Here is a 27,920-nt window from a genome sequence, read left to right as displayed (position 1 = left end):
AGGGATTCTCCTGCTTCAGCCTCCCAAGTAGGTGGGATTACAGGAGCCCACCACCACACCTGGCTAATTTTTCTGTTTTTTAGTAGAGATGGGTTTCACCATGTTCGTGATTCTGCTGTTTCTAAGGAGTCTCTCCCAGGGCCATGGGGGTCCACAGCAGGCCCTGAGACCCTGAAGCAGGTTGGCTGCACCTGGGCTACCACCTGCAGTAAAGGGGCTAATCTCTGCATGAGGCTTCCTGGTTCTCAGGCAGGGGATGGAGAGTAAGGACCATCCACTGTGCCTCAAGCTTCCCCCCTGCTATCACTTAGGAGCCTGCCATCCTGCCATCCCTGAGAGCTTCCCAAGCAAGGCACAAAATCCACAGCCCTACTCTGACAAAGTGGCAAACACCAGCCCCTCTGGCAGCATGATGCCTTGGTCCTGTGTGCTGGAGAGAGCCTGTGTGTTTACTTGTGTGCCCGCCCATACAAGCCATGTCCTTGCGCTGCTTGAGCCCTGTTGGCTGCCTAACTGCTCATCAGCCTCTGACACTTTGAGGTCCCTTCCTGGTCTCAAGATCCTCTGAACGTCTGCCTCTGATAGGCCTTGAACCCGAGCCGCCTCCGGGCTTTTGTATTCAACTGCAACCATATCATTTGCCCTTGCTGATTCACTGTTTTGCACTTGATCTTCTGGCTGCTTCATGTGAGTCTGTTTTGTCTTCCTGCCGAGATAAAAACTCAAGGCTGGGGACTCACTGACCAAATAACAGAGCAAGGCAGGCTTTTCGGGCTTGCATAATCTGATTCTTATTAAAACCCGCCCATTTCCAGGCACCAAGCCCCTATCCTCGTCAACAAGAAGTTTATCAACAGGGTTGACTGACTCACAGGGAGGTGTGACCTCACTGCTGGAAGGAGGAAGTGCCATCAGAAACCTGTATAGATAATTTCCTGAAAGGTTCCAAGTTTGGTTTTTTGGGGAACTCCTCAAAGGAGAGGTGGATGGCAGGGGAAGGAGGAGGGGTGATGGGGAGGAGCAGAATAAGAAGTTGTACAAACAGGAGAGGCACAGAGTGGGGAGAAGGAAGCCACCACGGACGGTGAGCCCTGGGGCTTGGAGAAGGCCCTCGGCACCCTTCCAGGGCAGCTCCCACCTGTCAGTTGAAACCACCACCTGGAGACTTTCCACCATTCTCAAGGCCTTCCCACAGGTTCTACCCACCCACTCTCCCCCACCATCTGTCTGCCTCCCAGGCCACGCTGTCCACACTGAGTGAGCCCGCTAGTTTATTCAATACTAGGAATAAGCCGGTACAAAATACATTTTTAGAAAATTCACTTGGAGATAAAAAATCTTGTCCCCACTCCTCCCCCAATCCCACACATCTGTGCTCTTCTGCCTGAGTTAATTCAGCTTTGCTGAGCCTCCTGCAAGAGCTTGAGCAGGGGGTCGTCAGCCCTGAGGGCGAAGGTGAGCGTGCGCTGCTGGTAGTGCCTAGGGTCACACTCCAGGTTCTCGATCACCTCAGCCAGCAGGTGGGCCCGCTCCACGCCTGAGCCGGGGGCCTCGAAGCCCAGGGCGGTGAAGTGCACATGCAGGTGGTAGTAGGAGGGCAGGTAGTGCAGGTATACTCGCAGATGGTCTCCCTTCATCCGGTAGCGCTGCAGGATGGCCTCCTGATGAGACAGGGGCAGGCAGGTCAGGAGTCACCATGCTGCCTGAGGCCCGGCGCCATGTCCCCACCTAGACCCTCCTCCCATCTGAATCCTGGGTTGGCCTGGGACAGCTCATAAAAACCCTACAAACAGCTCTCTACCTGCTGTCTGCTTCAGCTTCCTCTGTCTTCTAGTCTAGGAAATCCACAAGTGCAGGTGACAGCAACAAAGCTGAGACTCTCCCAAAAGAAGTGGGGAGCGGCCTCAATCAGCATTCCCCACCCCAACGTGGAAAAAACACTGGCTTCCTCAAACAGTTGCTGCTGGGAATCTTGGAAGGCCCATTGTCTACAGACAGGCCCCAGATTCCCGAGACTATGGGGACTTTCATGATTTAGAAGCATTTCATCAGTCATGAAGTGGATGGGAGGAAGCCTCATTCTCTCTTTTAGCATAGGACAGGGTGGAGCTTGGAAACAATGAAGTTGGGGATGGGGCTATGCTGAGAACTTGGTGAAAGAGCAGGGACTGTGGAAGGGGTGTGGGAGGGGCTGCTCCCACACAGACCTGGCGAAGTCTCAGCGGGCTCCTTGCAGAAGAGGAAAGCATTGACTTTGGTCCTGGCTCCCTTTGCCCACCTCCACCTTGCTCAGGGCTGGGTCTTTTTCTACCAACCTCCACCTTCAGGAGGCTGTGAGGCATAGAATTAAGCGGAGACTCTCACCTCCATTGTGGGCAAATCCCTGAGGTGGTCAGAGGTGAAGAGAAAAGGACTAGGGCCTCAGTGGGCTCAGTATATACCCCAGAACTGTGTTCTGCATTTGGAGCTCACCCCAGGAATCCCTGCAGCAGGGCGAGACCAGGGCCAAGGCACCCGAGGGGCTTCCTGGAGTAAGTGAGGTCTGTCTGCCAGGGTGGAGCTGTCTGAGCTGCTAGGGCAGGTCAAAGTGTTGGCCTGGCATCTCCCCAAGAGAAAGACACCATTCTCTGCCATTTGTAATATCCAGAGACTGCTTCAGGATCTGAACAAGTCACCCCACAAAGATAAAGGCAGCCGAGGGGTGGTGCCGTGGGTGAGCAGGAGGGAAGATAGGTCGGGGCCCAGCAGCAGGGGAAGCTGGGTGTGGGCAGAGCCTTGCCTCCAGGTCTGCATTAACACCTCGAAGCATCACTGGTCAAAAAGGGGCAAACCTCTCTCCTGGCTGGGCATCGTTGTGACTGCTAGCTCTGGCGTGTTAGGCAGATCATCACATTTCAGAGTGGAAAAAAGACTGAGACCCAGCCCCTTAGGATGGTGGATTTAGAAGGGATCCATCTAGATAATGTGGTTCAGGAAGGTGAAGTGATCTGCCCCAGGCCACTCAGCTGGTTAGGGTCCAAATGTCAGGCCAGGACCACACCCAAGATTCTAGACACTCTTCCCCCATCTCCCCGTGCTCCTGGGCTCTGTTTAGAGCCCCGATAATTTCATTCAATTCAACAAATATCCCAGAGAGAAAGTATCCCAGAACACCAGGTGCTACAGAATTCAGCCTGTCTTCAATCTAGACAAGGAGACACACGTGTACACACATATCGAAGTCATGTGCCCATACTCCCAAGAAACTCTGGCATGATGTGGTTGTCATGGTTGTCATGAGAGACACAGGTGATCCTGGAGTAGGAGGGGCCAGGACTTAAGGACCAGAGTCTATGGGGTGAGGGGTGGAAGTGCATCCCAGATGGAGAAAAGCCGAGGAAGGCGTGTGAGGGTGAGGAAAGGTGGCAGGACCAGGGACAAAGAGCCCTGCTCTTCAACCTCAAGAGCCTAATGGGGTCCCCAAGACTGGCATCCAGAGAGAAGTCTCTCCAAGATGGACTCTGGGAAGGGTGAGGAAAGGGGCCCAGGAACACACTGGAACCTGAGTCTAATTTCTCTGAGCTTCCACGTGGTTTGGTGAAGCCACTCACCTGCCCCTGGTGGAGGATGTTCCTGAGCAGCGGCAGGTGCTCCGGAGTAAGGTCACGTAGGGATCTGATGCCCCGGCGATGGCAGATAGCGATCAAGTACAAGTCATCGAGCTGCGTAGAGAGCAAGGGGAGACCAGGCTCAGCAGGGAACAGACCTGGGGAGGCTGCCAACCCTGGAGTTCTCACATAAGCCAGGAAGCACCCACCCCTGAGGCCTACAGTGCCAGGAGAAACCCTGCAGGGCATCTGCATACCCTGGGCGTGTGGGATGGTCTTAAGGAGCAGGCCTACTGTGTACGCTTCTTGCTAGAGAATACCATGTGAGAGTTTTTTTTTTTTTTTTTTTTTTTGACAGAGTCTCGCTCTGTTGCCCAGGCTGGAGTGCAGTGGCGCAATCTTGGCTCACTGCAACCTCCGCCTCCTGGCTTCAAGCGATTCTTCTGCCTCAGCCTCCCAAGTAGCTGGGACTACAGGTGCGTGCCACCATGCTCTTTGTATTTTTAGTAGAGATGGGGTTTCACCATATTGGCCAGGCTGGTCTCAAACTCCTGACCTCATGATCCGCCTGCCTTGGCCTCCCAAAGTGCTGGGATTACAGGCGTGAGCCACCGCGCCCAGCAGAGAGTTCTATATACTCACTCCCCAGAGCTGTCGGGGCAGGGAGCCAGGAGGTTCAAGAAAGAGCAAGGGCAACTCTCTCCCTCCGAGAGTTTACAGTCTTATCGCATGTATGCAAGTAGCTCTACTGTAAGACAAAATAATCCCAGTGCAGGAGGAAGGAAAGACTCTAGCTACCTGGATGAACCCAGGAAGGCCTCCTGGAAGAGAAGGCAGAGGATCAGGTCTAGAAAAAAGGTAGAATTTGGAGAAAGGGTATTCAGGTAGAGGAAACAGAGCAAAGGCTCGGAGGCAAGAATGTATAGGGTACAAATGTATAGGGCATAGAATGTATACGGAAGGGGAGAGGAAGCAACTTGATTTGTTTGGAGTCAAGGCGCATGAAGGGGTGGAGTGGGGTTTGAAGGCTGAGAAGGGAGCCAAGGGCCAGCTCAGCAGCACACACAACACCAGGGCAGTTAGCTTGTTTCTCTCTTCCCCTATCGCACAGGATACCTTCCTGCTGTCCTCCCTGAGCACACCCTGGCTGAAAACCTGGAGGTCACAACAGTACAAAGAATCAAAGTCAAGATCTTGTACCAGAGAGCAAATGAACTCTTCCTCTTGCTGAGAAAACCCACCCTGCTCACCTAAACCCTGGCCTTGCCTGGTAATTCCATCCATGCGCCTGGAAGGCCCCAGACATCAAGGCTCTGTGGGGCCAGGCACGGGGAGAACCCAGCAGTGCCCTGCCCTGCAGTCTGAGCTACCAGATTCCTTGTGGAGATAATTTGAGGACCATGACTCACCCAACCACATTTCCTGGGGCCTCAAATTGAAAATTCAGGATGGGCTTTTCTATATGACTGGCTGATATCCAACTATGCCATGGTCTTTACATGCCATGAACATTCTTTCCTGCCAGAGTTCTAAGAATCTGTGTTCTCTGCCTTAGACCTTCTGCAGATGAGCCCACAGGAAGCTCCACGTGTAGCTGAGCTACATGCACCAGGCCTCAGTCTGCCCCAAGTCCCCTGTGTACTCTCTCATGGCCTGTGGCCAAGAAATGTACTCTCTCACTTTGGACTTAGGAGTCCAAAGAGAAGCCCAGAAACAAAATTGCTTGAACTTGAATTTGTGTGTGCGCGCACGTGTGCACGTGGTGGTGAAGGTGTATGTTTTCAGCTGTTCTATGTGTCACTGTCACCGAACTCCCAAATAATAGTAACATTTGTTTAGATGATGTCTGCTGACAAATCACAAACATGACGCTAACTCGCAACTCTCTGCTCCACTGGCACAGAATAGGGCATGGAGCCTGGTGCTGGGTGTCAGCCCATGGTGTTGGGTGTCAGTTCACAGGCTCGGTAAGGGAGGGAAAATAATCCATTCTTTGATATTAGACATGACCCAAAATTTCCTGCTGGCAGCCAAAGGGCCTCCTCGCTCAGAGAAGTGATCTGAAAAAAGCTAGCCCAGGGGCAGGAAAGGGCCTCAGGCTGGCACCCCAGAAGGTGGCCCATCAGTCACTCTGGGAAGACAGATAGACATCGTCAGTCTCTTTTTACAAGTTAAGACAGTAAAATCAAAGTAATAGTTTCCTGGCAGGAAGAAAGAGAATTGCTGGAGCTTTGGAGAGCCAACTCTTAACCTCTGGGGTGACTCAAAGGAAGAGTTGCCTGGTCTGAGAACTTTAGACCAAAGAACTTAAATCATGTGAACTGAAAATGCATGTGTATCCATATATACATGTACATATATGTTTATATACCCAATATAGAAAGGTTACCAGAGACAAAGAAATAGCAACAATAGTTGTTTTGGGGAAGGGAAAGGAAGGGCTGTGGGGTGAGGGAGCATACTTTCACTGAATATCCTCTGTACTGTGTGCATTTTTGCCACATGCATGAACTAAACCTACAAGAAAATAAACAAATAAAAAAAAGAACACACAGGTGATCCTTTAAGAGAACAGAAGAAGGGATGTTATAACCTCTAAGGAGGCACAGTCTCTAGCAAACAGGCACCTGATAAATACATGTTGAATGGATGAAAAAATGGATTATCTCTTTAATTCAGGGCCATCAGTTTGGAGACAGTAACTTCCAGGACCAGTGGCAGGAGGAGATTCAAGGTGGCTAGGAAAGCTCCTCAAAACAAACACCAGGGTGCCTCCCTATCCCCAGCCCTTCCCTGTCCCAAAGACAAAGGATAGAAGCCCAGGCATGGCCTATCTTCCTGCTGGATACATTGCCTAATTCAAAGAGAGCTACCAATTCAGTGCTGTCACAAGTCAAAGATTTGAGACGCTAAAATACAGCATCATCAAAAGTCAAGTAAGAATTAAGGTCGGGCGCGGTGGCTCACGCCTGTTGTCCCAGCTACTTGGGTTGCTGAGGCACGAGAAATGCTTGAATCCAGGAGGTGGAGGTTGCAGTGAGCTGAGATCACACCACTACACTCCAGCCTGGGCAACAGAGTGAGACTCTGTCTCAGAAAAAAAAAAAAGAATTAAGCAAAGGTTAAGAAGGACCACACCTGCATCGCTATGAAGCAAAGTGTGACGTTTAAGCTGGCCCTTTCATGACCCTTGAGGACAAGTAATTCCAGCCCTGTGGCTGGCAGCCAGAGTGCAGCTCCTAAAGTCTTTCCTATCTTAAAGGGGACAGAAAAAGGGAGGTTCCACTGGCAGCTGAAGCAGAGCCTGGAGGCACTGGGGTCAGAAGGACGGCAGATTTCTCTTCTCTGCCGTGGGCTCAAATGCATTCAGGGCTTCTGGAATAAAGACAGACAAGTCTATTGTTGTCCCTCCATGACCTTAAGACTGCGATCCCCTGGCAAGCTCTTCAGTCTTCAAGAGTCTGGTGTGGCAGAAGGTCCTCCTCCTACCCCACACCTCCATGGCCCTGCTGGGATTCTCATTAATGGTGGGCCCCGCCTCCTGTGACCCAGGCTCTGACCCCGGATCTCTAGGTGCAGGGCAGCCCCACAAGACAGATGGGGGTTTGCAGAGCCACCACTCAGTTTGAGACAAGGGACCACCAGGTCCTACCTCTTCAAATGCCTACAGAGCCAGTCCTGGCTCCCTCCTTCAAGGCCTGAAGGTGGCACAGGCAGAGAGAAGCTGCAGGGAAGGGCAGAATGGATGCAAGCGTCCCCTTAGCCTCTCGCTGCAGCGCCCCACACAAGGAGAGCCCTCTTCTTTGAACTTACTTGGCTCTAGGAAATCATCGATCAATGCTGCAACTTCGGAAAATCCCTTCAAATTCTTTCCCACCCCTTGGGTCACATTTGGGAATTCCCACAAGCCTCTTGTCAAGAGACGAATTATGCTCACTTGCCTGTGTAACCCTGAGCCAAAATCCCACCCCTTTATCCCACGTCAAAACTGAAGGCGTCATGGGCAGCCACAACTGGGAAAGCACAGGGAGCGAGCCCGCGGAGGGGCAGACAAGGCTCACTCCAAGGCACCTTCTCTACAAGAGTCTCTCCAGCCTTTGACGGGTACAGAAACTAGACGGGCCCACCGAAAGCAGAACGGCACATCTGAGCCTGGATTACTCCACAGGTGAAAGTGCAGGAGAGAATATGTCTGTCTGGTCCCAGCGCCCATGCCTGCCTGCCTACCTCGGCCTTATCCAGGCCCTTCTTCTGCTGCAGGCTGAGCACAGCCAGGTTCCAGTCTGTGTTAAGAACAGCACTCTCTGCAACACAGTGGCTCTGCCTGTTTCTGACCCTGTCAGGGTATAAAAGCTTCTGATACTCTCAGGTATAAAAGAGGTGGTGGTAAGTGATAACTCTGGTGGTGGGCTGGTCTGGGAGAGACAGAAGACCATAGGGAACTGGAAAGGGATACCTGTGAGGGAGGACGGCTCCTCCCAAACCTGCTCCTTAGGAAAGTAGGAGAAGCAGAGGTGCTTGGAGGCAGGGCACGGGGCCGAGGGGCCCGAGTGGAAGTCTGGACTAAGCTACTCCACAGCTCGGGCTGAGGAGGAGATGCCTTGGGTTGGTCACCATAGTTCCTGCCTGCCAGTGCTTCAGAACACGGGCCTGCCTGGATCTGCTGGTGTCAAGGGGAATGGAGAAAATGGAAACACCCCACCTGAGGGCTCCAGATGCGGGTGGAAGCACAGGTGGCTGCCCAGACCACTTGGCTGGTAAGGAATGGCCTATGTAGTCATGGGCACAAACATCACCCCATTTTACCTCTTGGGTGGGAGGACAGCCAGAAAGGGCTTTAAGCTGACCGATTAAAGCAAAAGCACTTATGTATGACAGGTATCCGCCCAGTCCCCACAGAGAGCTCAGGCCAACCCTTGTTGGTTAATTATAATGTGCTTAGAGACAGGCCAGCGTGAGAAAGAGGGCAGTCAGAAGGACCAGCACTTACAGCAGGGTGGCCAGAGACCAGGACATTCCAGCCAGAAACCTTTACCTGCTGTTGGTTCCACTTGAGGTCAGGGATGAGGACAAAACCATCAGAGGGATCTGGGTTCTCGAAAACAATCCGGTCTGCTTCAGCCTTCTTGTCGAGAATGTTATACACCCACTGAAAGGAGGGGGAGAGAGATGGTTCACAAATCCACTCATCACCCCTTGAGAGATACCCCAAACTGAGTTCGGTGCATTCCCTGGCCTCTCCAGGAGACAGGACCAAGCCATAAAAGGCCGCCACGCTCAGAGGATCTACATCTGGGCTGCCCTGTCCCCAAGCATCTGTTCTTAGGGGTCCAGAAGGGACTTCCCCCTTCCCACTCCAGCTGGCACTCAGCCATGAGTCATCACAAGGGTCTCTGCAGCTTGGATGGGGCCAGGCTCTTCCTGGTCAGCATAGTGCACATGCTCTGCGGAGGCCTCACAGACCCAGGCTGTGTCTGCCCTCTATAGCAGTGACCCCCTCCACCGCTCACAGGACTCAGGGGAAGAGCTGCCTCCATGGATCCTATTTCACTCTATTCAGGACTATGGGACAAAGAGAGGTAGGAGGCTGAGGGCACCGCGGTTTCCTTCTGTGGAGGGGCCAGCTACCCACCAGGGCAGTGAGAGCCTTTGCCTCTAGCAGCTCATGTGTGCAGGTTTCCCGCCGCGCTGGGATTCTCATCAGCAGTGGGCTCAGCACCTCTGCCCTCCTGGAGCCGCTGCAGATGCCGGTTTATCAGCAGTCTCTGCTGACACAGGCCCCGCATGGCAAAGCAGAAACGAAAGCTATGTAGAGACACAGAGACAGTGACCTCACCAAGAACTTTCAGGGCTACCCAGGGCTCCCAGCCCTTGTGTCACCCTTGGATCAGCTGCTGTCAACAGTCTGCAGAGGACCTTTCCCAGGCCTGTGTTGACCCAAGGACATTACTTTACAGAGATGGTCCTGGAGGCCTGTCTGAGGTTAGGAGGCTGCAGGAGGTTGGGCTGAGAAGGCCCCTGAGCTCACAGGCCTCAAACCCCAGTACCCCCAGCTCTTCTCTACTTCCCCCAGCTCTCAGGGCCCTTTGCAAACATGAACTCATGCAGGACAGTGAACTCTGCCCTACATCTGGGGGACAGACCTGCTAGGAAACCAGAGAGGGGAGTGGCTGAGGACATACTACTGCCCCTTCCTCCTCACAGTCAGAATGGTCTCCGAGCTCACTGATGTAGGAGAAGGAGCCATGGACATGAGGTGGGATGGGGAGGCCAGGGAACCGACACTACCAGGCAGCCATCCACGGTCCTCCTTCCACTCCCAGAAGTGCTGGACAGGCAGCATCACCGAAGGCTAGAGGCACGGGGATTGCCTTAGGGTCCGCACAACCTCACACCTTGAGCCTGGAGGGCTGAACACACTGCACTGCATCCTCACCTCTCAGCTGGGATGGACTGGGGGAGAGGGCAGCTGGGCCTCGAGGTCTCCTGCAACTCTCTACCCACAGGAAGCATTTCAGCTCAGAGGGCCCCAAACCCCTCACAAGGCCCCAAACCCCCGACAAGACCCACAGGCCGGTCACAGTGTGGTCCATTCACAACAAAAGACAGGCAGTTCCCAAGAAACTGAATGAGGCCCCTTCCTGGGAGGGGTCTGGAGGACACCCGGCAGCCGCTTCCTCATGCAGTGCCGGGGCCAGAGCAATGCATGGCCAGCACATCCACAGAGGCATTTCCTCTCTGACCTGAAATCTCCTGGGAATGTGATGCCAGAGGAAGAAGCCAGCGGAAATACAAGGGAGGGAGGGAGACGGCATTCCCTACAGAGAGCCCCAACGCACCCCATAAGCAGGCCTCCCCACGGCCCGTCCCTGATTCACAGAAAAGGGGCATCTGCCTGTGACTGGTATAAGAGCGAGAGTGAGCAGGTTCTGAGCCAAGGAGACCTGGTTTCATCTCCCAGCTGTCACTGGGTGAGCGACTGATGCCTCCTTTGTAAAATGGGGCTGATGATATCTACATAAAGGTGGTGAAGGTTTTCAGAGAACATGCACATGAAAGCACCTAGCACAGCCAGTATAAGGGAGGCCCCCAAAGTGGCAAAGGTGGTGGGATGGTATGCCAGAGGCTACAAAACTGACTGGGGACAGGAAAAGAGGGAAAGGCGGTGAGAGCAAAGGAGATGGTGAGAAAGGAAATAAGAGCAGGGCTGGAGGACGAGTGACTGCAGGAAGGAGTGATGACTGTGAGAGCAGCTGCACTCTGCCTGGCACTGCTCTCAGCATCACAGCAACCCTGAGAGGTGGCTGCTATCATTGTCGCCTTTTTTTTTTTTTTTTTTTTTTGAGATGGAGTCTTGCTCTTTCGCCCAGACCAGAGTGCAGTGGCGTGATTTCGGCTCACTGCAACCTCTGCCTCCCAGGTTCAAGCGATTCTCTTGCCTCAGTAGCTGGGATTATAGGTGCCCACCACCACACCCGACTAATTTTTATATTTTTAGTAGAGACAGGTTTTTTTGTTTGTTTTTGTTTTTTGTTTTTTCTGAGACGGAGTTTCACTCTTGGCTGGAGTGCAATGGCATGATCTCAGCTCACTGCAACCTCCACCTCCCAGGTTCAAGTGATTCTCCCGCCTCAGCCTCCCAAGAAGCTGGGATTATAGGCGTGTGCCACCACACCCAGCTAATTTTTGTATTTTTAGTAGAGATGGGTTTCGCCATGTTGGCCAGGCTGGTCTCAAACTCCTGACCTCAAGTGATCTGCCCACCTTGGCCCAAAGTGCTGGGATTACAGGCATAAGCCACCGCGCCTGGACATTGTCCCCATTTTACAGGTAAGAAGAATGCAAGTGCAAGGAAGTTCACGCTGGGTCAGCCAATTCCAACCATGTGTATCTGGCTCCTGAGCCTGCACTCTGGGCCAAGGTACATCCTGTCTCCTGGGAGAGGCCTCTGGGACAGTGGCAGGGAGCTGTATCCACGGGAAGCCTCCAGGCCAGGGGCCCAGATAAGAAAGAGGAGAATGAAAGAACAAAATTCACACAAACACAGAGAGCTATGTAATGGGGAGTGCCACTATCTGAAACCACACCCAAGAACTTGGCCAGCCCTGCCGATAAACTGGGCAGAGGGTGATGCCATCAGCTTTCTGCAACTCACCTGGCTGGACTTCTTTGCAGTAGGTGACATTGGCAGCTCCCTCGGTACCCTCTCTCCCGCCTTGACCTCCCGTGAGACATCTTGCTCCTTCCTCATCACCTCCTGCTCTCTGCTTCTGCCTGCTGCCTTGCACTTCCCCTCCAGCCATGTGTGGCCTGGCCATGTCTCCCAGGTGTCTTAGCTCTGCACATTGCTGTGCCTGTCCCTCTGAACAGTTACCTGGAGTAGAGAATGGTGGCTGCCAACCTGGCATCATTCTGTGCTGGAAACAATAGCAGGCACATGATATATGGCACCTCTCTCAATTTCCACAACATCCAGGAGGGAGGAGCCGTTAGTTACATTTTTCAGACAAGGAAACCAGGGCTCCGAAATTAAGGACAATGTCACGCTGCTCTTAGATGACAGACTGAGAATCCAAACACCAGGCTGAGGTTGAAGTCTAGCTGGATGACTCACAAACAGACATTTGTAACTAGATGATCTCAAAGGCTCCAGATCCAGACATCCCACTGCAGTTTTTACTGGGAAGTTATAAGCACCTCACATCTAAGGAGCCAAATAGTATCTCTGGCTTAGGGCACAGATACTGGGACCAGACTGCCTGGCTTTGAGACCTGTCTCCAAAAGGGCTGCTGTGAAGAATAAATGAGGTGTGAGACTGGGTGCAGTGGCTCACACCTGTAATCCCAGCACTTTGGGAGGCCAAGGTGGGCAGGTCACTTGAGGTCAGGAGTTTGAGACCAGCCTGGCCAACATGGTGAAACTCCATCTCTACTAAAAATACAAAAATTAGCCCAGCGTAGTGGCGGGCGCCTGTAATCCCAGCTACTTGGGAGGGTGAGACAGGAGAATCACTTGAACTTGGCAGGAGAAGGTTGCAGTGAGCCGAGATCACACCATTGCACTCCAGCTTGGGCAACAAGAGTGAAACTCCATCTCAAAAATAAATAAATAATAAATAAATAAATAAATGAGGTGTGATGCACATAAATGCTTAGAGCAGTTCTTGGCACTATACATAGTAAGTGCTCAATAAATTCCAAACTGAACTCACTGTCTTCCATGCAAACCCACTCTTCTGTTTCTGTCCCCTATACTGGGTCATGAATTATCCTTCTATCCACTCATTACCCAACCTCTTCCCTCCCCTCTCCACGTCAACCAGTTGCTAAGCCCCATCCAGCCCTGTGAAGACCTACCTCTTAAATTGCTCCAGAATCCTTCCCCACTGTCCCTACCTTGGTTCAGGCCCATACTGGTTTTTCCCAGTCTTCCTGTTCTATGCTCACCCCCACTCCACCAATTAATTCTGCAAATCGGGCCATATTATCCACATGCTTAAAACCGTTTAGGGCACCCTCACTGCCTATGGCAACTGTTCTCACATCTGATGGTTGTCAGAAATATGAGAGAGAGAGAGAGAGAGAGAGAGAGAGAGAGAGAGAGAGAGAGAGAGAGAATTCCCAGCTCCACTCCCTGAAGGGTGAGATTCAGCAGATATGGAATAGTGCTCTCTGCTCGTTATTTATGAAAACCCCCAGGCAATCCTGATGGTAAGCAAGGTTCAGGAACTCCTGGCCCCCTGGACAAAGTCCACGTGCCTCCGCCTCGCCCCTGCCTACCATCTCAGTGCTGTCTCCTCTGACCCTCCAGCAGCCCAAGCCCCAGTCACACCAAACTCCTTGCAGCTCCCCCAAAGCATCGGATGATTCCAGCTGTGTGTGCCTCTGGACTTGCTCCTCCCTCCCCTTGTGCACCTGGTAAACTTCTATTTGTCCTGTAAGACCCAAGGGGAGGATCCTCTCCCTGTGAAGTCCCAACTGTCTGCACTGGTCACTGTCCCTCTGCATCACCACGGTAGTTCGTCTAGGCATCAGAGTGCTTATCCCATTGTCACAATTGCCCGTTTACAAGTCTATCTTCCCTGTTAGACTGTGAAGATCCTGTCTAGGTTTCTTCATCTTGGTGACTCTCCAAAGCCTGGCATAGGACCAGGTCCACAGTAGGTACTCAGTAAACATAATGAGTGTTGCCAGTTAAGCTGAGTGCTTGTAAACTAGAAATAGCCAAGAAGGAATACATGAACGGCTCTCGTCAGTCAGGAGTTGGAAGAGTAGTGGAGTTTTCATTGTGCTCTTCTCCGAATGGAACTGCATAATGGTATATAATAAGGAATATACATGGCCAGGCACGGTGGCTCACACCTGTAATCCTAGCACTTTGGGAGGCCAAGACAGGCGGACTGCCTAAGCTCAGGAGTTTGAGGCTAGCCTGAGCAACATAGCAAAACCCCATCTCTACTAAAAATACAAAAAATTAGCCAGGCATGGTGGCAAGCACCTGTAATCCTAGCTACTCACACCAACCACATCAGGGCTTCCTTACTTGAATCTCAGGTCTGCACAACCAGCACAACAGAACAACTGTTCCAGGAGATTCCCTAGGACCCTGAACAGCAGAAACTCTAAGAAGGTGGAGACATGGTTCCTTTTCACTTGGAAAACAGAACAAGTGCTGGGACTTTAAAAACAAACAAACAAACAACAACAACAACAACAACAAAAAACAAGTCAGCTTGAGCCAGATGCACCCCACGCAAACTGCTGCCCACGGAGACCAGGGCTGAACCAGGCTGGGGTAGGGGGCTGGCGGCACACAGGTCTCCCAAGGAAACGTCATTCCTGCAGGCCCCATCAGCCTCCCTTTCCTTATTCCTGTCAACTACAATTCACCTTGCAGTGCCCACACACACAGCGCACCCTCCCTTCTTCTGGGCCAGGGAGGAGTGGCTGTGAGTTCCTCACATCACAACACCCTCCACCACAGTGACCTGAATCTTGGGGAGAAAAGTGAGAAATGCTCAAAGAGAACAAGGGTGAGTGATAAAGACAAGGCACAGTGTCAGAGTCAGTGAGTGGGCAAGAAACTGACTCATCAATAAGCATAAATCATATTTAACTCTGAGTACTCACATGGGGCCAGTTCCAGGCAGAGGATCCAGTTGGCGCTGGGCCTAGGCCCAGGGAGGAGTCAGGATCTTGGAGCTAAATGGCCTTGCATCTGGCCTGGCCAGACGACTGCCAGCTTGTGAATGGAGTCCCTGCACCAAATCCCCGGGGCCAATGGGGTCCTGCCTTCTTTTGGACGAATGCAAGGGGGAGTCGGTGAGGGAAGAGTTTTTTCCTCTGAGACTGAGATCCTGCAGGCCGGTTTGCCGCAGGTGAAACCAGGAATAAGAGTCTGGACAGGGTGGGACTAACTCAACATCAGCCTTTTACCCATTCGTGGACCCAAAGCAATGGCACAGTCATCCCAAGGCTGGATCAAGGCTACTGCAGAGCAGACACACATTCTTCCAAAGGACTGGATTGCTTTGAGGTCCCCAGAGAGCCTCCATGGCATGCCCAAGCACATCAGGTGGGACCAAGACCAGCATCAGTTCCCCGACCCCCAAAGCCTTCTCTCGCCATGTGATATAAAATGGCAATTGCCCGCCCCAGGCCTTCTGGTCCCACTTACCTTGTCTATTTCTCTCTGCAGCCCTCATTATCTCACAGAGCACATAGATCCTGAGATATCTGTGTATGGTCACACACCGTGTGACTGTGCATGGGATGTAAGCTGCACGAGGCGGGGATTCTGTCCGCCATGCTCTCTACTGTACCCCCATCCCCTCGCCCAGCACAGCGCCTGGCCACTAATATGACCCCAATAGACACTCGTAAGAGGAGGCACCAGCCACGGGAGCAGTGCTCTGCGTCTGACACACGCAGCCAGTCACCTGGATGCTGAGGCTCTGGGACTCCAGGTGGGGTAAAGTAATGTTCCTGTAGTCATCTCCCGTCTCTCGGATCAGGCGGAGGTCCTGGCGCAGGTACTTCTGCAGGTGTTTCTCTGTGGCAGGGTAAACCACGGTCGTCTTTACATCTGCAATGACACAGCACAGCCCGTGACAGGGAAGCAATGCCCACTCTCTATGCCACAGGCACCACGGTGAGGAGAGAACTCCCACCCTGGCTTTGATTCCCTGAGGGAAGCCAAAATCCAAAAGGATCATGCACCCCAGATCTACTCCCACAGAGTGCCTTGTGCCACGGCATTCACGAGCTGAGCCACACTCAGAATCTGGAAAACACAAGGTTCTTCTTACCTGTGGGTCACTGGGCCCCTCATCAGGTGAACCCCAGCCCTTCCTGCTCCATCTTCCAGGCACAGGAATGAGAGGTCTCTAACTCTTCTCACATACCAAATTTCTAGGTATATGGCTTTCTGGACCCAAAGCTGAAAATATGGCTTAAAGGCTGGGCGCAGTGCCTCACGCCTGTAATCCCAGCACTTTGGGAGGCCGAGGCAGGCGGATCACCTGAGGTCAGGAGTTCGAGACCAGCCTGACCAACGTGGAGAAACCCCGTCTCTACTAAAAATACAAAATTAACCGGGCGTGGTGGCACATGCCTGTAATCCCAGCTACTCAGGAGGCTGAGGCGGGAGAACCACTTGAACCTGGGAGGCAGAGGTTGCAGTGAGCCCAGATTGCACCATTGCACTCCTGCCTGGGCAACAAGAGTGAAACTCCATCTCAAAAAAAAAAAAAAAAAAAAAATATATATATATATATATATATAAACATATATATATAAACATATATATATATAAACATATATATATAAACATATATATATATAAAAACATATATATATATATATGGTTTAAAGCCCAGTAGTCCCCTTAATGACGGGCAGTGCAGCAGAGCGCAGTGGTTCCAGGCACAGACTCTGGAGCCAGACTGAGTTCAAGTCCTGGCTCTGCCTGCTCCTTATTTTATTCTGAATGGGACCTTGGCCCCACCCGAGAGCACGGTTCAGCTGTTTAACCTCTTGGTGCCCCTACTTCTTCATCTGCCAAATGAGGATAGTAAAAGCTCCTGTGTCATAAGGCTGGGAGGATTAAACAAGTCAATTACCTGTGAAGTTCTTAGAACAATGTCTGGCACACAGTAAACACCACATAAGTGCTGTGATGTTTAATCCAGGGTTTCTCAATCTCAGCACCACTGACATTTTGGCCTGGATAATTCTGTTGCAGGGGCTGTCCTGTACATTGAAGGATGTTCAGCTGCATCCCTGGCCTCTATTGGGATGTTAGTAGCACCCTCCCCAAGTTGTGACAACCCAAAATGTCTCCAGACATTGCCAAATGTGTCCCCTGAAAGGAAAAACTGTCCCCAGGTGAGAAGCACAGTTTTAAACTAGAAGGATGTCTTGCAGTTTTCCTAAACAGACTCTAGGCTAGCTTCCTGGTCCAAAACCACCTGGTTTTGGTTAAGTCCTTTCCCTTATTTTTAAAAACATCTGGTACAATTGTCATCATTACTCTAACATGTATACATAGTGTTTTAACATAGATCTTAGGGGTATTTCCAAATCAGCTTGGATCTTTCTCAAAAGACCCATGGTTCCCTCTGACTTTCTTAATCTGGGTTCGGATAGGCTCTCCCAGGGAAACCCGAGAGAGCTGAAAACCCAGCGGGCACATTTCACCACCACGAAGTCCTCATACTCACTCACACACCGCAAAACCCGGCTAAGAACTATCAACCTATACTTTCATATTTGGTCTGAGGTCATAGGTGGTTTTAACCCCGCTTTCATACATCAGTGAAGAGGGTGGGCTGGGACTCAAAAGAGTCCTCCAGTATCACACTGTAAAATGTGGCAGAGGCGAACCTAGAACTGAGGCCGTCTCACCCTAAAGCCAGCGCTCCTGCAACACCACAGACTACTTCCAATTTCTACTTCCAAGTCCCAGTGGGGATGCACAGAGATGACATACCAGGCACGTGGCTTCTGTCCCATCAAACATCCCAGGCCCTCAGCTCTGTGGGGCACAGCAGCACAGTGGGAAGACATGGACGCTGGCCCCAGGCTGGCCACATGACTCTCCATACTGGCTGTGTACCCTTTGGCATGGGGCTTAACGTCTTAGAGCCTTGGCTTCCTCACCTATTAAAGGGTGGTCATCAAATCTGCTTCACAGAGTTGTTTACATTCAATAGAACATGTCAGCTGGATCACTGGAGTTGCTAAATAAATGTCACCCAATCCTGGGAATCCCCAGATCTGACTCTGAAAAGGGGGCATGAAGCCCTCCTCACAACTCTCTGAGGAGCAGCAAAAAACTCTTTCTTGCTTCTCACTCTGTTCTCTAACAGCTCAGCGTCATGGGTCATGGGCCAGAGGTCAGAGGTCAGGCACACCAAGATCTCAAGAGGCGGGAGACTGCTTGAAGTAGACTGAACAGCACCACCTTGGCCCTTGCAGTGGACCTGAGGGAAATCCATACATCTGCAGTGGAGCTTGGTGGATGAGAACAGAGATTTTGGAGCCAGTCAGCCTGGGTGCAGGTCCTGGCTCTGCACTTATTAGCTGCATAAACTCAGGCTAGTGACTGACCCTGTCTGTGGCTTCAGTTTCCTGACTTCTACAATCTGGGGTAACAATAACAGCACCTACCTTCCAGGGCTGTTGGGAGAATTAAACAAGTCAGTAGAAGGAAAGATTCAGGAAGTGCCTCACATGGAGAAAAGCGCTCCCCCTAGGCTAGCTTGGATTCTCTCCACTGTTGCCTCAGTTGCCTGGGTTGGGCAGTGGAGCTCCCTGACAGTGGGGGCGAGATGGGCAGGGCACAGAGGCAGAGCGGGCGCTGGAGAGCAGCCGGGTTCTGCGGGCAGGGTCACCCAGCCGGGCTCCCAGCTGCTCCAGATCAGAAAGCCACCCGGCCTGTGAGCATGCCCTGGTCTGCCGAGGCCTGTGGGAGACCTGCCCCAGCCACCCAGGGTGCAGGGAAACTGGCGTCTCACCCAGCCAGCCCCTCCCGCCTCCCCTCAGCAGCAAGAGCATCCACAGGCGCTTATTTTCCAACTGCTCACTTCCTGCCATCCTCCTGCCTTTCCTGAGGTGCGCCTGCAGGGATGGGAACCTGACTGCAGGACTCTCAGAGCTCCCCACGTCCCCCTACAGCACTCACTCCTAAGGGGCCTGGCTTCCCTCAGATCTCCACCGAAAGCCTCAGTCAGGGCCACACTGACGTGGGGGCTGCCACCCTCAAACTGTCCCCTGCTCCACAGCTCCCGTGCCTCCTGCCGTGGACTACGAGGCTGTTGGTCACCTCGCCCTGGCCCTCTTTCCACCTTCATGCACTGCCCCTCTCCCGCTTGGGGCCTCTGCTCCAGCCACGCCGGCTCCCCACTGACCCACTAACTCGCGTCAGCCATGGGCTCCTCTCCGGGCCGTGCACTGGCCGCTCCCACGGCCGAGCTGACCCTCCTACCCAACGAGCCACGCTGCTCCTTGCTTCATGCAGGCCTCTGCTCTGAGGCCAGCTCCTCAGGCTCGGTCAGCTCTGGTAAAACAGCAGCCCTAACCTCGGGGTCCTCTGTCTCCTCCACCAGCTTGCTTCCTCTTCACTTCTCACCCCCTCACAGCAGCATGTGGATTGACTGTCTGACTCCCCAACTACTATGCGGCTTCCGGAAGAAAACAATTTGTCCCCAGCACCTGGAATAGTGCCTGGCATACAGTAAGCACTCAGTAAATACTTAGTGAACAAATGAATCAATGAATCTGGCCTTTTCGACTTAAACCCAGGAAGAGCATTTTTGTCCCAAATGAAATACAACCTCTTTGATACAAATCAATGTATTTCCTAATGCTAAGGTTTACGATGGCAGCCAAAAAAACAACGAACGCTGGTGTTTACCTCAATGCCCGTCAAGATGTTGACCTGCAGCTGAACTTCAGGAGGAGTTTGGTCAGGAGTCAATGCTCAATGAACAATCAAACCATCAGGTGAAAACACGTTGGGAAACAGGATACACAGGCACAGTCTCAAAAATATCTCCCGTAGATTACTTATTAATTACAAAGGGAACACGAGTCGCTTTACAGCAGCAAAAGGCTACCACCTCGGCCAGGCCATGGGCGTCACCGTCACCCCTGCTGGGCACGCCGACATCATGTGCCTCCTGATCATGTGGAATTCTGGCCAAAAACGCATAACCTGAGTCCAGTCATGAGGAAATATCAGCAAACCAAAATCCAGGGGCATTCAACAAAACTAGCGGCTTTATAACACTACAAAAATGTCAAAGTTAGGAAGGACAAAGAAGGCTGAGGAATTGCTCCAGATGAAGGGAGACTAAAGAGACGGGACTGAAGGGATTGGATTAGATCCGGGGTTGGGATCCGGGGAGGGGCGCCCTGCACTGAAGCAACTGGCACAACTTAACTATGGACTGTATGTCACAGAAGTCTCATACGAATGGGAAATCTCCTGAAATTAATTATTTTACCCTTTTTTATATCCATCGTTATCATTATTCTATGTATATGTGGAGACAAAAAAAGCCAATGTGGCAAATGTTAACAGGTGAAGTCCTTTTATTTTATTTTATTTTATTTTATTTTTTTGAGACAGAGTCTCTCTCTGTCGCCCAGGCTGGAGTGCAGTGGCGATCTCGGCTCACTGCAAGCTCCGCCTCCCGGGCTCATGCCATTCTCCTGCCTCAGCCTCCTGAGTAACTGGGACTACAGGCGCCTGCCACCACGCCTGGCTAATTTTTTGTATTTTTAGTACAGACAGGGTTTCACCGTGTTAGCCAGGATGGTCTCGATCTCCTGACCTCGTGATCCACCTGCCTTGGCCTCCCAAAGTGCTGGGATTACAGGCATGAGCCACTGCGCCCGGCCGTGAAGTCCTTTTATAAGGGAGTTCTTTGTACTATTCTTACAACTTTTCTGCAGGATTGGAATTTTTTTTAGTAGGAAAATTTTTTTTAAGGTATCAATACCTTTCGGAACCTCAGCCCTATAACACTATTCTAAGCCCGACACGCAAAAATGAACTCATTTACTCCTCATGACCAACATGAATGGGTATTATTATGATTGCATTTTACATATGAGGAAACTGAGGCCCAGGGCCTGGAGTGGCCCCCAAGGGCCCACAGCCCCGTGTGGTGCTCAGGGCAGGGCCCCACACCGGCAGCCCCAACTGCCCACAGCAGGTCAGCAGATGAGGCCCGGTGGCCTTGCCAGGCTCTCCCTGCCACACGCTGTCTGGCAAGTGGACTGAGGGCACCGCCTGCTCAGGATTAGTGATACCTGGCAACGCCCCTGCCCAGAGCTCTTCCTGGTAGCCAGAGAACTGACCAACTCCCCAGTCCCACCCTCCTGCTGGGATTCTCATTATTTATTTATTTATTTATTTATTTATTTATTTATTTATTTTTTGAGATGGAGTCTTGCTCTGTCACCAGGCTGGAGTGCAGTGGTGCGATCTTGGCTCACTGCGACCTCCGCCTCCTGGGTTTAAGCGATTCTCCTGCCTCAGCGTCCCCAGTAGCTAGGATTACAGGCCCATGCCACCACGCCCGGCTAATACTTGTATTTTTAGTAGAGACGGGGTTTCACCAAGTTGGCCAGGATGGCCTCGATCTCGTGATCTCGTAATCCACCCACCTCGGCCTCCCAAAGTGCTGGGATTACAGGTGTGAGCCACCGCGCCTGGCCTTCCTGCTGGCATTCTCCAAACACAGCCTGGGATAACCATAAACCCTCAAAAATCTATCCCTGGAAAATGTTCACAATATATTAAGAGCACCTCCGACACTCCTTACCGAGTTCCCCTGTCATGCTTTTTAACATTGTGTTTGTCTTTTTAATTCAAATTGTACTTGCATATATGTCAAAGAGTCAAATGAAGCTTGTTTTCAAAAACACTTTTCTGCTCCTCCCTGCTCCCAATTTCCAACTCCTTCAAAGGCACCACTTTCAACACTTCTGGCCACCTCTTTGGTTATATACTTCCAGAATTCTAAATTATATTTTTATATCTTGTTCCTACTTGACTTTTAACTTCTACTATTACTTACTGACTTCTCATTAAGGAAGATAAGAATTTATCTCTTTTTACCATCCCTTCACCAAATGCACACACATGCACAAACACACACATATACACAGATACTTCCTAACCCTCAACCTCACAGTACAACTTTACCACAATTTTTGATAAATCAGTATTCAACACTGATGCTATGATGATGATGTAAATGCTGTTCACTGCCAAATTTACTGTGATTATTTTCTTCTCTTCAGCATAATTTTTGGTGTATGGAATAAGTCATTACATTTTTACTTGTTTAATTTTTTTTCTTTTTTTGAAACTGAGTCTCACTGTGTCTCCCAGGCTGGAGTGCAATGGCACGATCTTGGCTCACTGCAACCTCCACCTCCTGGGTTCAAGCGATTCTCGTGCCTCAGCAACCCGAGTGAGTAGCTGGGATTACAGGTGCCCACCACCATGCCCCGCTAATTTTTGTATTTTTAGTAGAGATAGGGTTTCACCATGTTAGTCAGGCTGGTCTTGAACTCCTGACCTCAGGTGATCCACCCGCTTCAGCCTCCCAAAATTCTGGGATATAGGTGTGAGCCACCGTGCCCAGCCAGAGAAGGCATCTCCACCCAAATTCTGGCCACTTGTTTAATTTTCTATAAACATGTCACTAATTCATCCCCAAATCCACTTCCCTGTTTACATAAATCTCCTCTTATGTGTTAAACTCATCAGGCAAGCCAGGCACAGTGGCTCATGCCTATAGTCCCAGCAATTTGGGAGGCCAAGGCAGGGAGATTGCTTGAGACCATGAGTTTGTGACTAGCCTGAGCAACATAGTGAGATCCCGTCTTTACCAAAAAAAAAAAAAGGCAGAAAAATTAGCTAGGCATGGTGGTGCATGCCCGTAGTCCCAGCTACTCAGAAGGCTGAAGTGGGAGGATCCCTTGAGTTGGGAAACGGAGGTTGTGATGAGCGGAGATCTCGCCACTGCACTCCTGCCTAGAGGACAGAGTGAGACCCTGTCTAAAAAAAAACTCAACAGGCACATGAACAATGTGTCTTCCCAGAACTTCCGGTTGCCACCCCCAGAAGTAATTCTCAAACTTTAGTGTGTCACTATTATTATTATAAATTCAATTCTTGGAATTTTTGTTAGGAAAACTGTGAAAATATTTTCAATTCTCTGAAATAATTTACCAAGTAGATCAGCAGATAGGTATTCAAAGTTCCACCAGAGCGTAAAACAGAAATCATTATGCACAATTATTTGTCAGTTAAAAATAAAATTTAAAAATTATACTAAAAAAAAATTTTGCTACTGCAATCTGTTATGTGAATACAATAACTGTAGAAATACAACTTTAGGGCTGGGTGCAGTGGCTCACACCTGTAATCCCAGTACTTTGGGAGGCCAAGGCGGACGGATCACCTGAGGTCAGAAGTTCAAGACCAGCCTGGCCAATATGGTGAAACCCCATCTCTACAAAAACACAAAAAAATTAGCCAGGCATGGTGGCTCGCTTCTGTAATCCCAGATACTCGGGAGGCTGAGGGAAGAATCGCTTGAACCTGGGAGGTAGAGGTTGCGGTGAGCCGAGATGGCGCCACTGCACTCTAGTCTGGGCAACAGAGCAAGACACCATCTCAAAAAACAAACAAAAAAACAACTTTAGGGTCAGGTTTGGTGGCTCACGCCTATAATCCTAGCACTTTGGATCACCTGAGCCCAGGAGTTCGAGACCAGCCTGGGCAACATGGCAAAACCCTATCTCTATAAAAAATACAAAAATTAGCTGGGTGTGATAGCACATGCCTGTAGTCCCAGCTACTCTGGTGGCTGAGGTGGTGGGAGGATCGCTTGAGCCTGGAAGGTCAAGGCTGCAGTGAGCTGTGATCGTGCCACTGCGCTCCAGCCTGGGTGACTGAGCAAGACCCTGTCTCAAAAAAAAAAGAAAAGAAAGAAATGCAACTTTAATACATTTAGAATTGTTTGAATGCCTTACTTGTTCAAAGAACTTTTTGCATCATGTGTATTTTTTTTTAACCATTAAAGTATACCTGCTTTGAAAAATACATGCATCAGCTTGAATATATAACATTACAATGGAAATAAGCACAATGTTTCTAAAGCTGAACTTTCTACCGCTCAAGGTAAAACAATAATTGTATTTTGAAAATGGTTTCCCAGATAAGAGGATTAAAAAGCTCTCTTGTAACTATTGGTAACAGTACAGAATTATCAAATTTGTAAACTGTGAATCACAAACTCAAGTTGTGTCCAGAGACATGGTGCAAGCAAGATATATTTTGAGACTTGAAACATCTGAAAATATATTTATTCTACTGTCATACTTAGGAATTTGGTGGCTGGGTGTGGTGGCTCATGCCTGTAATCCCAACACTTTGGGAGGCTGAAACAGGGGGGAAATCTATTGAGCCCAGGAGTTCGAGACCAGCCTGCGCTACATGGCAAGACCCCATCTCTTCAAAAAATAATAAATTAGCCACGTGTGGTGGTACCTGCCTCTGGTCGCCACTACTTGGGAAGCTGAAGTGGGAGAATCACTTGAACTCGGGAGTTTGAGGCTGCCATGAGCTATGACTGTACCACTGGACTCCAACCTGGCAACAAAGTGAGACACTGTCTCAAAAAAAATTTTTTGCTTCTTGCTAAAGAATTTTAGGATAGACTGGCCAACATGGTGAAACCCCATCTCTACTAAAAATACAAAAAATTAGCTGGGCGTGGTGGCACGCACCTGTAGTCCCAGCTACTCAGGAAGCTGAGGCAGGAGAATCACTTGAACCTCAGAGGCGGAGGTTGCAGTGAGCCGAGATTGTGCCACTGCACTCCAGCCTGGCGACACAGCGAGACTTAGTCTCAAAAAAAAAAAAAAAAGGAATTTTAGGATAGAAAGAAAATCTGAATGCTGGCTGGGCATAGTGGCTAACACCTGTAATCCCAGCCCTTTTGGAAGTTCAGGCAGGCAGATCACCTGAGGTCAGGAGTTCAAGACCAACTTGGCCAACATGGCGAAACCCCGTCTCTACTAAAAATACAAAAATGAGCCAGGCGTGGTGGTGTGCGCCTGTAATTCCAGCTACTAGAGAGAATAAGGCAGGAGAATTGCTTGAACCCAGGAGACAGAGGTTGCAGTGAGCCAAGATGGCACCACTGCACTCCAGCCTGGGTGACAAAGTGAGACTCTGTCTCAAAAAAATAAAAATAAATAAAAAGAAGAAGATCTGAATGCTGTTGTTGTGGAGTCTGAGATCATTATGATGCCCAGTTCTTTGTGACCTGTTTTCTTCTGTCTCCAATGCCCTGATGGTGTGGATGAATCTCAAAGTGGTTTTATTTTCATCCATTGTGCTAGGTAATTGCTGAGCCCTTTCAATCTTAAAAATCATGTTCTTCAGACCTGGGAAACTGTCTTGAATTATTTCTTTAAAGACCTTTCTTCTTCATTTTCTCTGCCTTTTCTTTCTGCAACACCCATTTGGATATTTAACTTCTTGGATTCAGCGTCTGACTTTCTTATCTTTTCTCCATCTTCCATCTCTTTTGTCTTTCCTGTGCTCGACTTTTAAGGAAGTTTTCTTCACAACTTCATCTTCTACTCTTCTATTTTTTTAATTTTCCATTTCTGTTGTATCTTTAATTTCCAAAAGCTTTAATAAAATTCCTTATTGATAATATTCTTATACATTCAATATAGCAGCATAATTTCTCTGAGATTAATTATAGTTCTTGAAATGTCTTCTCCCCACACAATTTCTGTCTCCTCTAAGTTTCTTTTCCTTCCCTTCTTTTTCTTGTCTTCTCTTTTTCAGCTGAGGCTTTATTTAGAGTCTGCTCACCCTTGCCTATCTGCTCTCTCCTGAAGGGCAGCTCTGTGGGTGTTGCTGTGGTCACCTGGAGCTTCGTGTTAAGGTGGTCAGGCTATTCTTTTGCATTAGGGAACCTCAAGAGTTTAGGTTTTCCCTCGGGCTGGGCAGATTCTCCACAAATGACTTCCAATTGCACATGTGGAGCTATAAGCCTGGCTGACAGTATTCTGGGGATGAGAAAGGGCAGCAGCTGGATGGGGGCTGGGGGATCACAGCAACACTGAAAATGCTCAAGGTGTAAACATCCACTCATCTCTCCACACCTCAGTGCCCTGACCCCACTCTTCCAGACCTGGTGTGTCACCCTTTGTGTGATTTTTTTTTTTTTGAGACAAGGTCCCACTATCACCCAGGATGGAGTGCAGTGGCGCCATCTTGGCTCACTGCAACTTCTGCCAAACGGACTCAAGTGATCCCCTTGCCTGAGCCTACTGAGTAGCTGGGATGACAGGCATGCACCACCATGCCTGGCTAATTTTTGTATTTTTTGTAGAGACAGGGTTTCCCCATGTTGCCCAGGCTAATCTCCAACTCCTGGACTCAAGGGATCTGCCCACCTCAGCCTCCCAAAGTGCTGGGATTACAGAAGTGAGCCACCTTCCCTGGCCACCTGGTATGTCACCCTCTCCAGACATTTCTGCTCTACTCTCCTGCTGGGGCAAGGAAGGAGCAAGTTCCATATGAAACGGGAAAGCAGACTTGAGGGACTGCTGGCCAAGGTGTCCTCTCTCAGATCCAGTTACCGCTCCTCCCTATGTATCCTAGGTTTGGAAATTTTGTTGTCTCCTCTCCTTTTTTTTCTGGAGACAGGGTCTGGCTTTGTCTCCCAGGCTGGAGTGCAGCCTCTATGTCCTGGACTGAAGTGATCTTCCCGCCTCAACCTTCCAGGTAGCTGGGACTATAGGCGCACACCACTACACCTGGCTAATTTTTGTATTTTTTGTAGATATGGGGTTTTGCCACGTTGCCCAACATGGTCTCAAACTCTTGGGCTCAAGCAATCCACCCACCTTGGCCTCCCAATGTGTTGGGATTAGGGGCATGAGCCACTGCACCCGGCCCTTGTAGTCTTGATGGGTTAATTTTTTTTAAAGAATATTCCTTTAATATTATTGTCAGAGCAAGCTATAAAGGAAGTAGGTGGGCATTCAAACTGTCCCCTTTGCGCTAGAAGCCCATGTCCCCGTCCTCCTGTCTCCCTTATGATGCTTTACTTTCAATCTTTGCTGTTTGTTGCCACGTGACATACTTGCTTGTTCTTTAAGATCATCTCCAGTGGAACATCAGGTCCACGAGAGCAGGGACTCTGTTTCGTACAGTGTGTGTGCAGTGCCTAAGATAACACCCGACACTGATTAGACCTCACAGTACCGTCTGTAGAACAGAATATATTACGGCCAGGCACCGTAGCTCATGCCTGTAATCCCAGCACTTTGAGAGGCCGAGGCGGGTGGATCACTTGAGGTCAGGAGTTTGAGACCAGCCTGGCCAGGATGGTAAAGACGGAGAGTCAAGACTGCCTCACTACACTCCAGCCTGGGTGACAGAGCAAGATTCCATCTCAAAAAAAAAAAAAAAAAATCTGAAAGGACATACTCTGAGATGTTAAGAGAGATCAATCCTGGATGATGGAGTTATATATATTTACATATCACTTGTGTAACAAATATGTTAAAAGGAAGCTACCCCTTAAAACTGAGCCCCAGAGATGTTGAGTAATTTGCCCAAGGACACACAGCTATTAATAGTGGCAGAGCTGAGATCTGAACCCAGGCAGTCTGGTTCCTCTATGCAATACTCCCGTATCCCAAAGGCCCAACCGCTTTTGAGCCGTTCCTAAGATACCTGTGCTGGGGCCATGTTTTCCAAAAGCAGCCCTATCAGATAGGAGAAACATGACTAGTTCCAGTTCTTCCTAGAGACACGTAAACAGCTGTCAGCGAAACCAGAGGGCAAAATGAGGTGCCAGAGCAAGTGAGGTCCAGATGGGGGGTGTGGTCAGACATGCAGAGATGACACTGCTCATGCTCTGCTTGTGCTCTCCACGATGCTTCCTGGGGAGCTCAGGGAAGGAGAGTCCACTCCCCTGAGCTCTGGAGAGCCGTGTGAGGACAGCCTTACCAGGGGATACTGTGGCCAAATGCTGCGGGACAGCAGGTTCTGGGGGGAGCACAAAGGGATGGAAGAGGACCTTGCTTCCAGACTGGCTCACAACTAGAAACAATAGCTGTTTTGGCCTACATTTGTGGTACCATCCTGTCCCCTACCACCTCCCCTACCAAGTATAGCAGTGTTAGATTATGGGGTGGGAGGCATGAAGGGGGAAGTCCCAGAAGAGGGGCCTGGTGGAGTTCAGGGCAGCAGCTCTTCATCTACAGGATGTTCTA

General features: G+C 50.3%; 1 protein-coding gene across 1 annotated transcript in view; it reads right to left on the bottom strand.

The window, feature by feature from the left end:
- Positions 1-1,254: 1,254 nt before the first annotated feature.
- Positions 1,255-27,920, bottom strand: part of DCPS (decapping enzyme, scavenger) — a 42,596-nt gene continuing 15,930 nt past the window's right edge. The window contains exons 3-6 of the mRNA XM_031015991.3: positions 15,527-15,672; positions 8,623-8,736; positions 3,591-3,701; positions 1,255-1,661 (exon numbers count right to left, since the gene is read on the bottom strand). Coding sequence (XP_030871851.1) covers positions 1,395-1,661; positions 3,591-3,701; positions 8,623-8,736; positions 15,527-15,672 — 638 coding nt within the window. The 3' untranslated portion in view covers positions 1,255-1,394. The remainder of the gene's footprint in view (positions 1,662-3,590; positions 3,702-8,622; positions 8,737-15,526; positions 15,673-27,920) is intronic.

This window comes from Gorilla gorilla, chromosome 9 (genome assembly GCF_029281585.2).
Source record: "Gorilla gorilla gorilla isolate KB3781 chromosome 9, NHGRI_mGorGor1-v2.1_pri, whole genome shotgun sequence".
NCBI lineage: Eukaryota > Metazoa > Chordata > Mammalia > Primates > Hominidae > Gorilla > Gorilla gorilla.
This window is presented reverse-complemented; position numbering and strand designations above follow the sequence as displayed.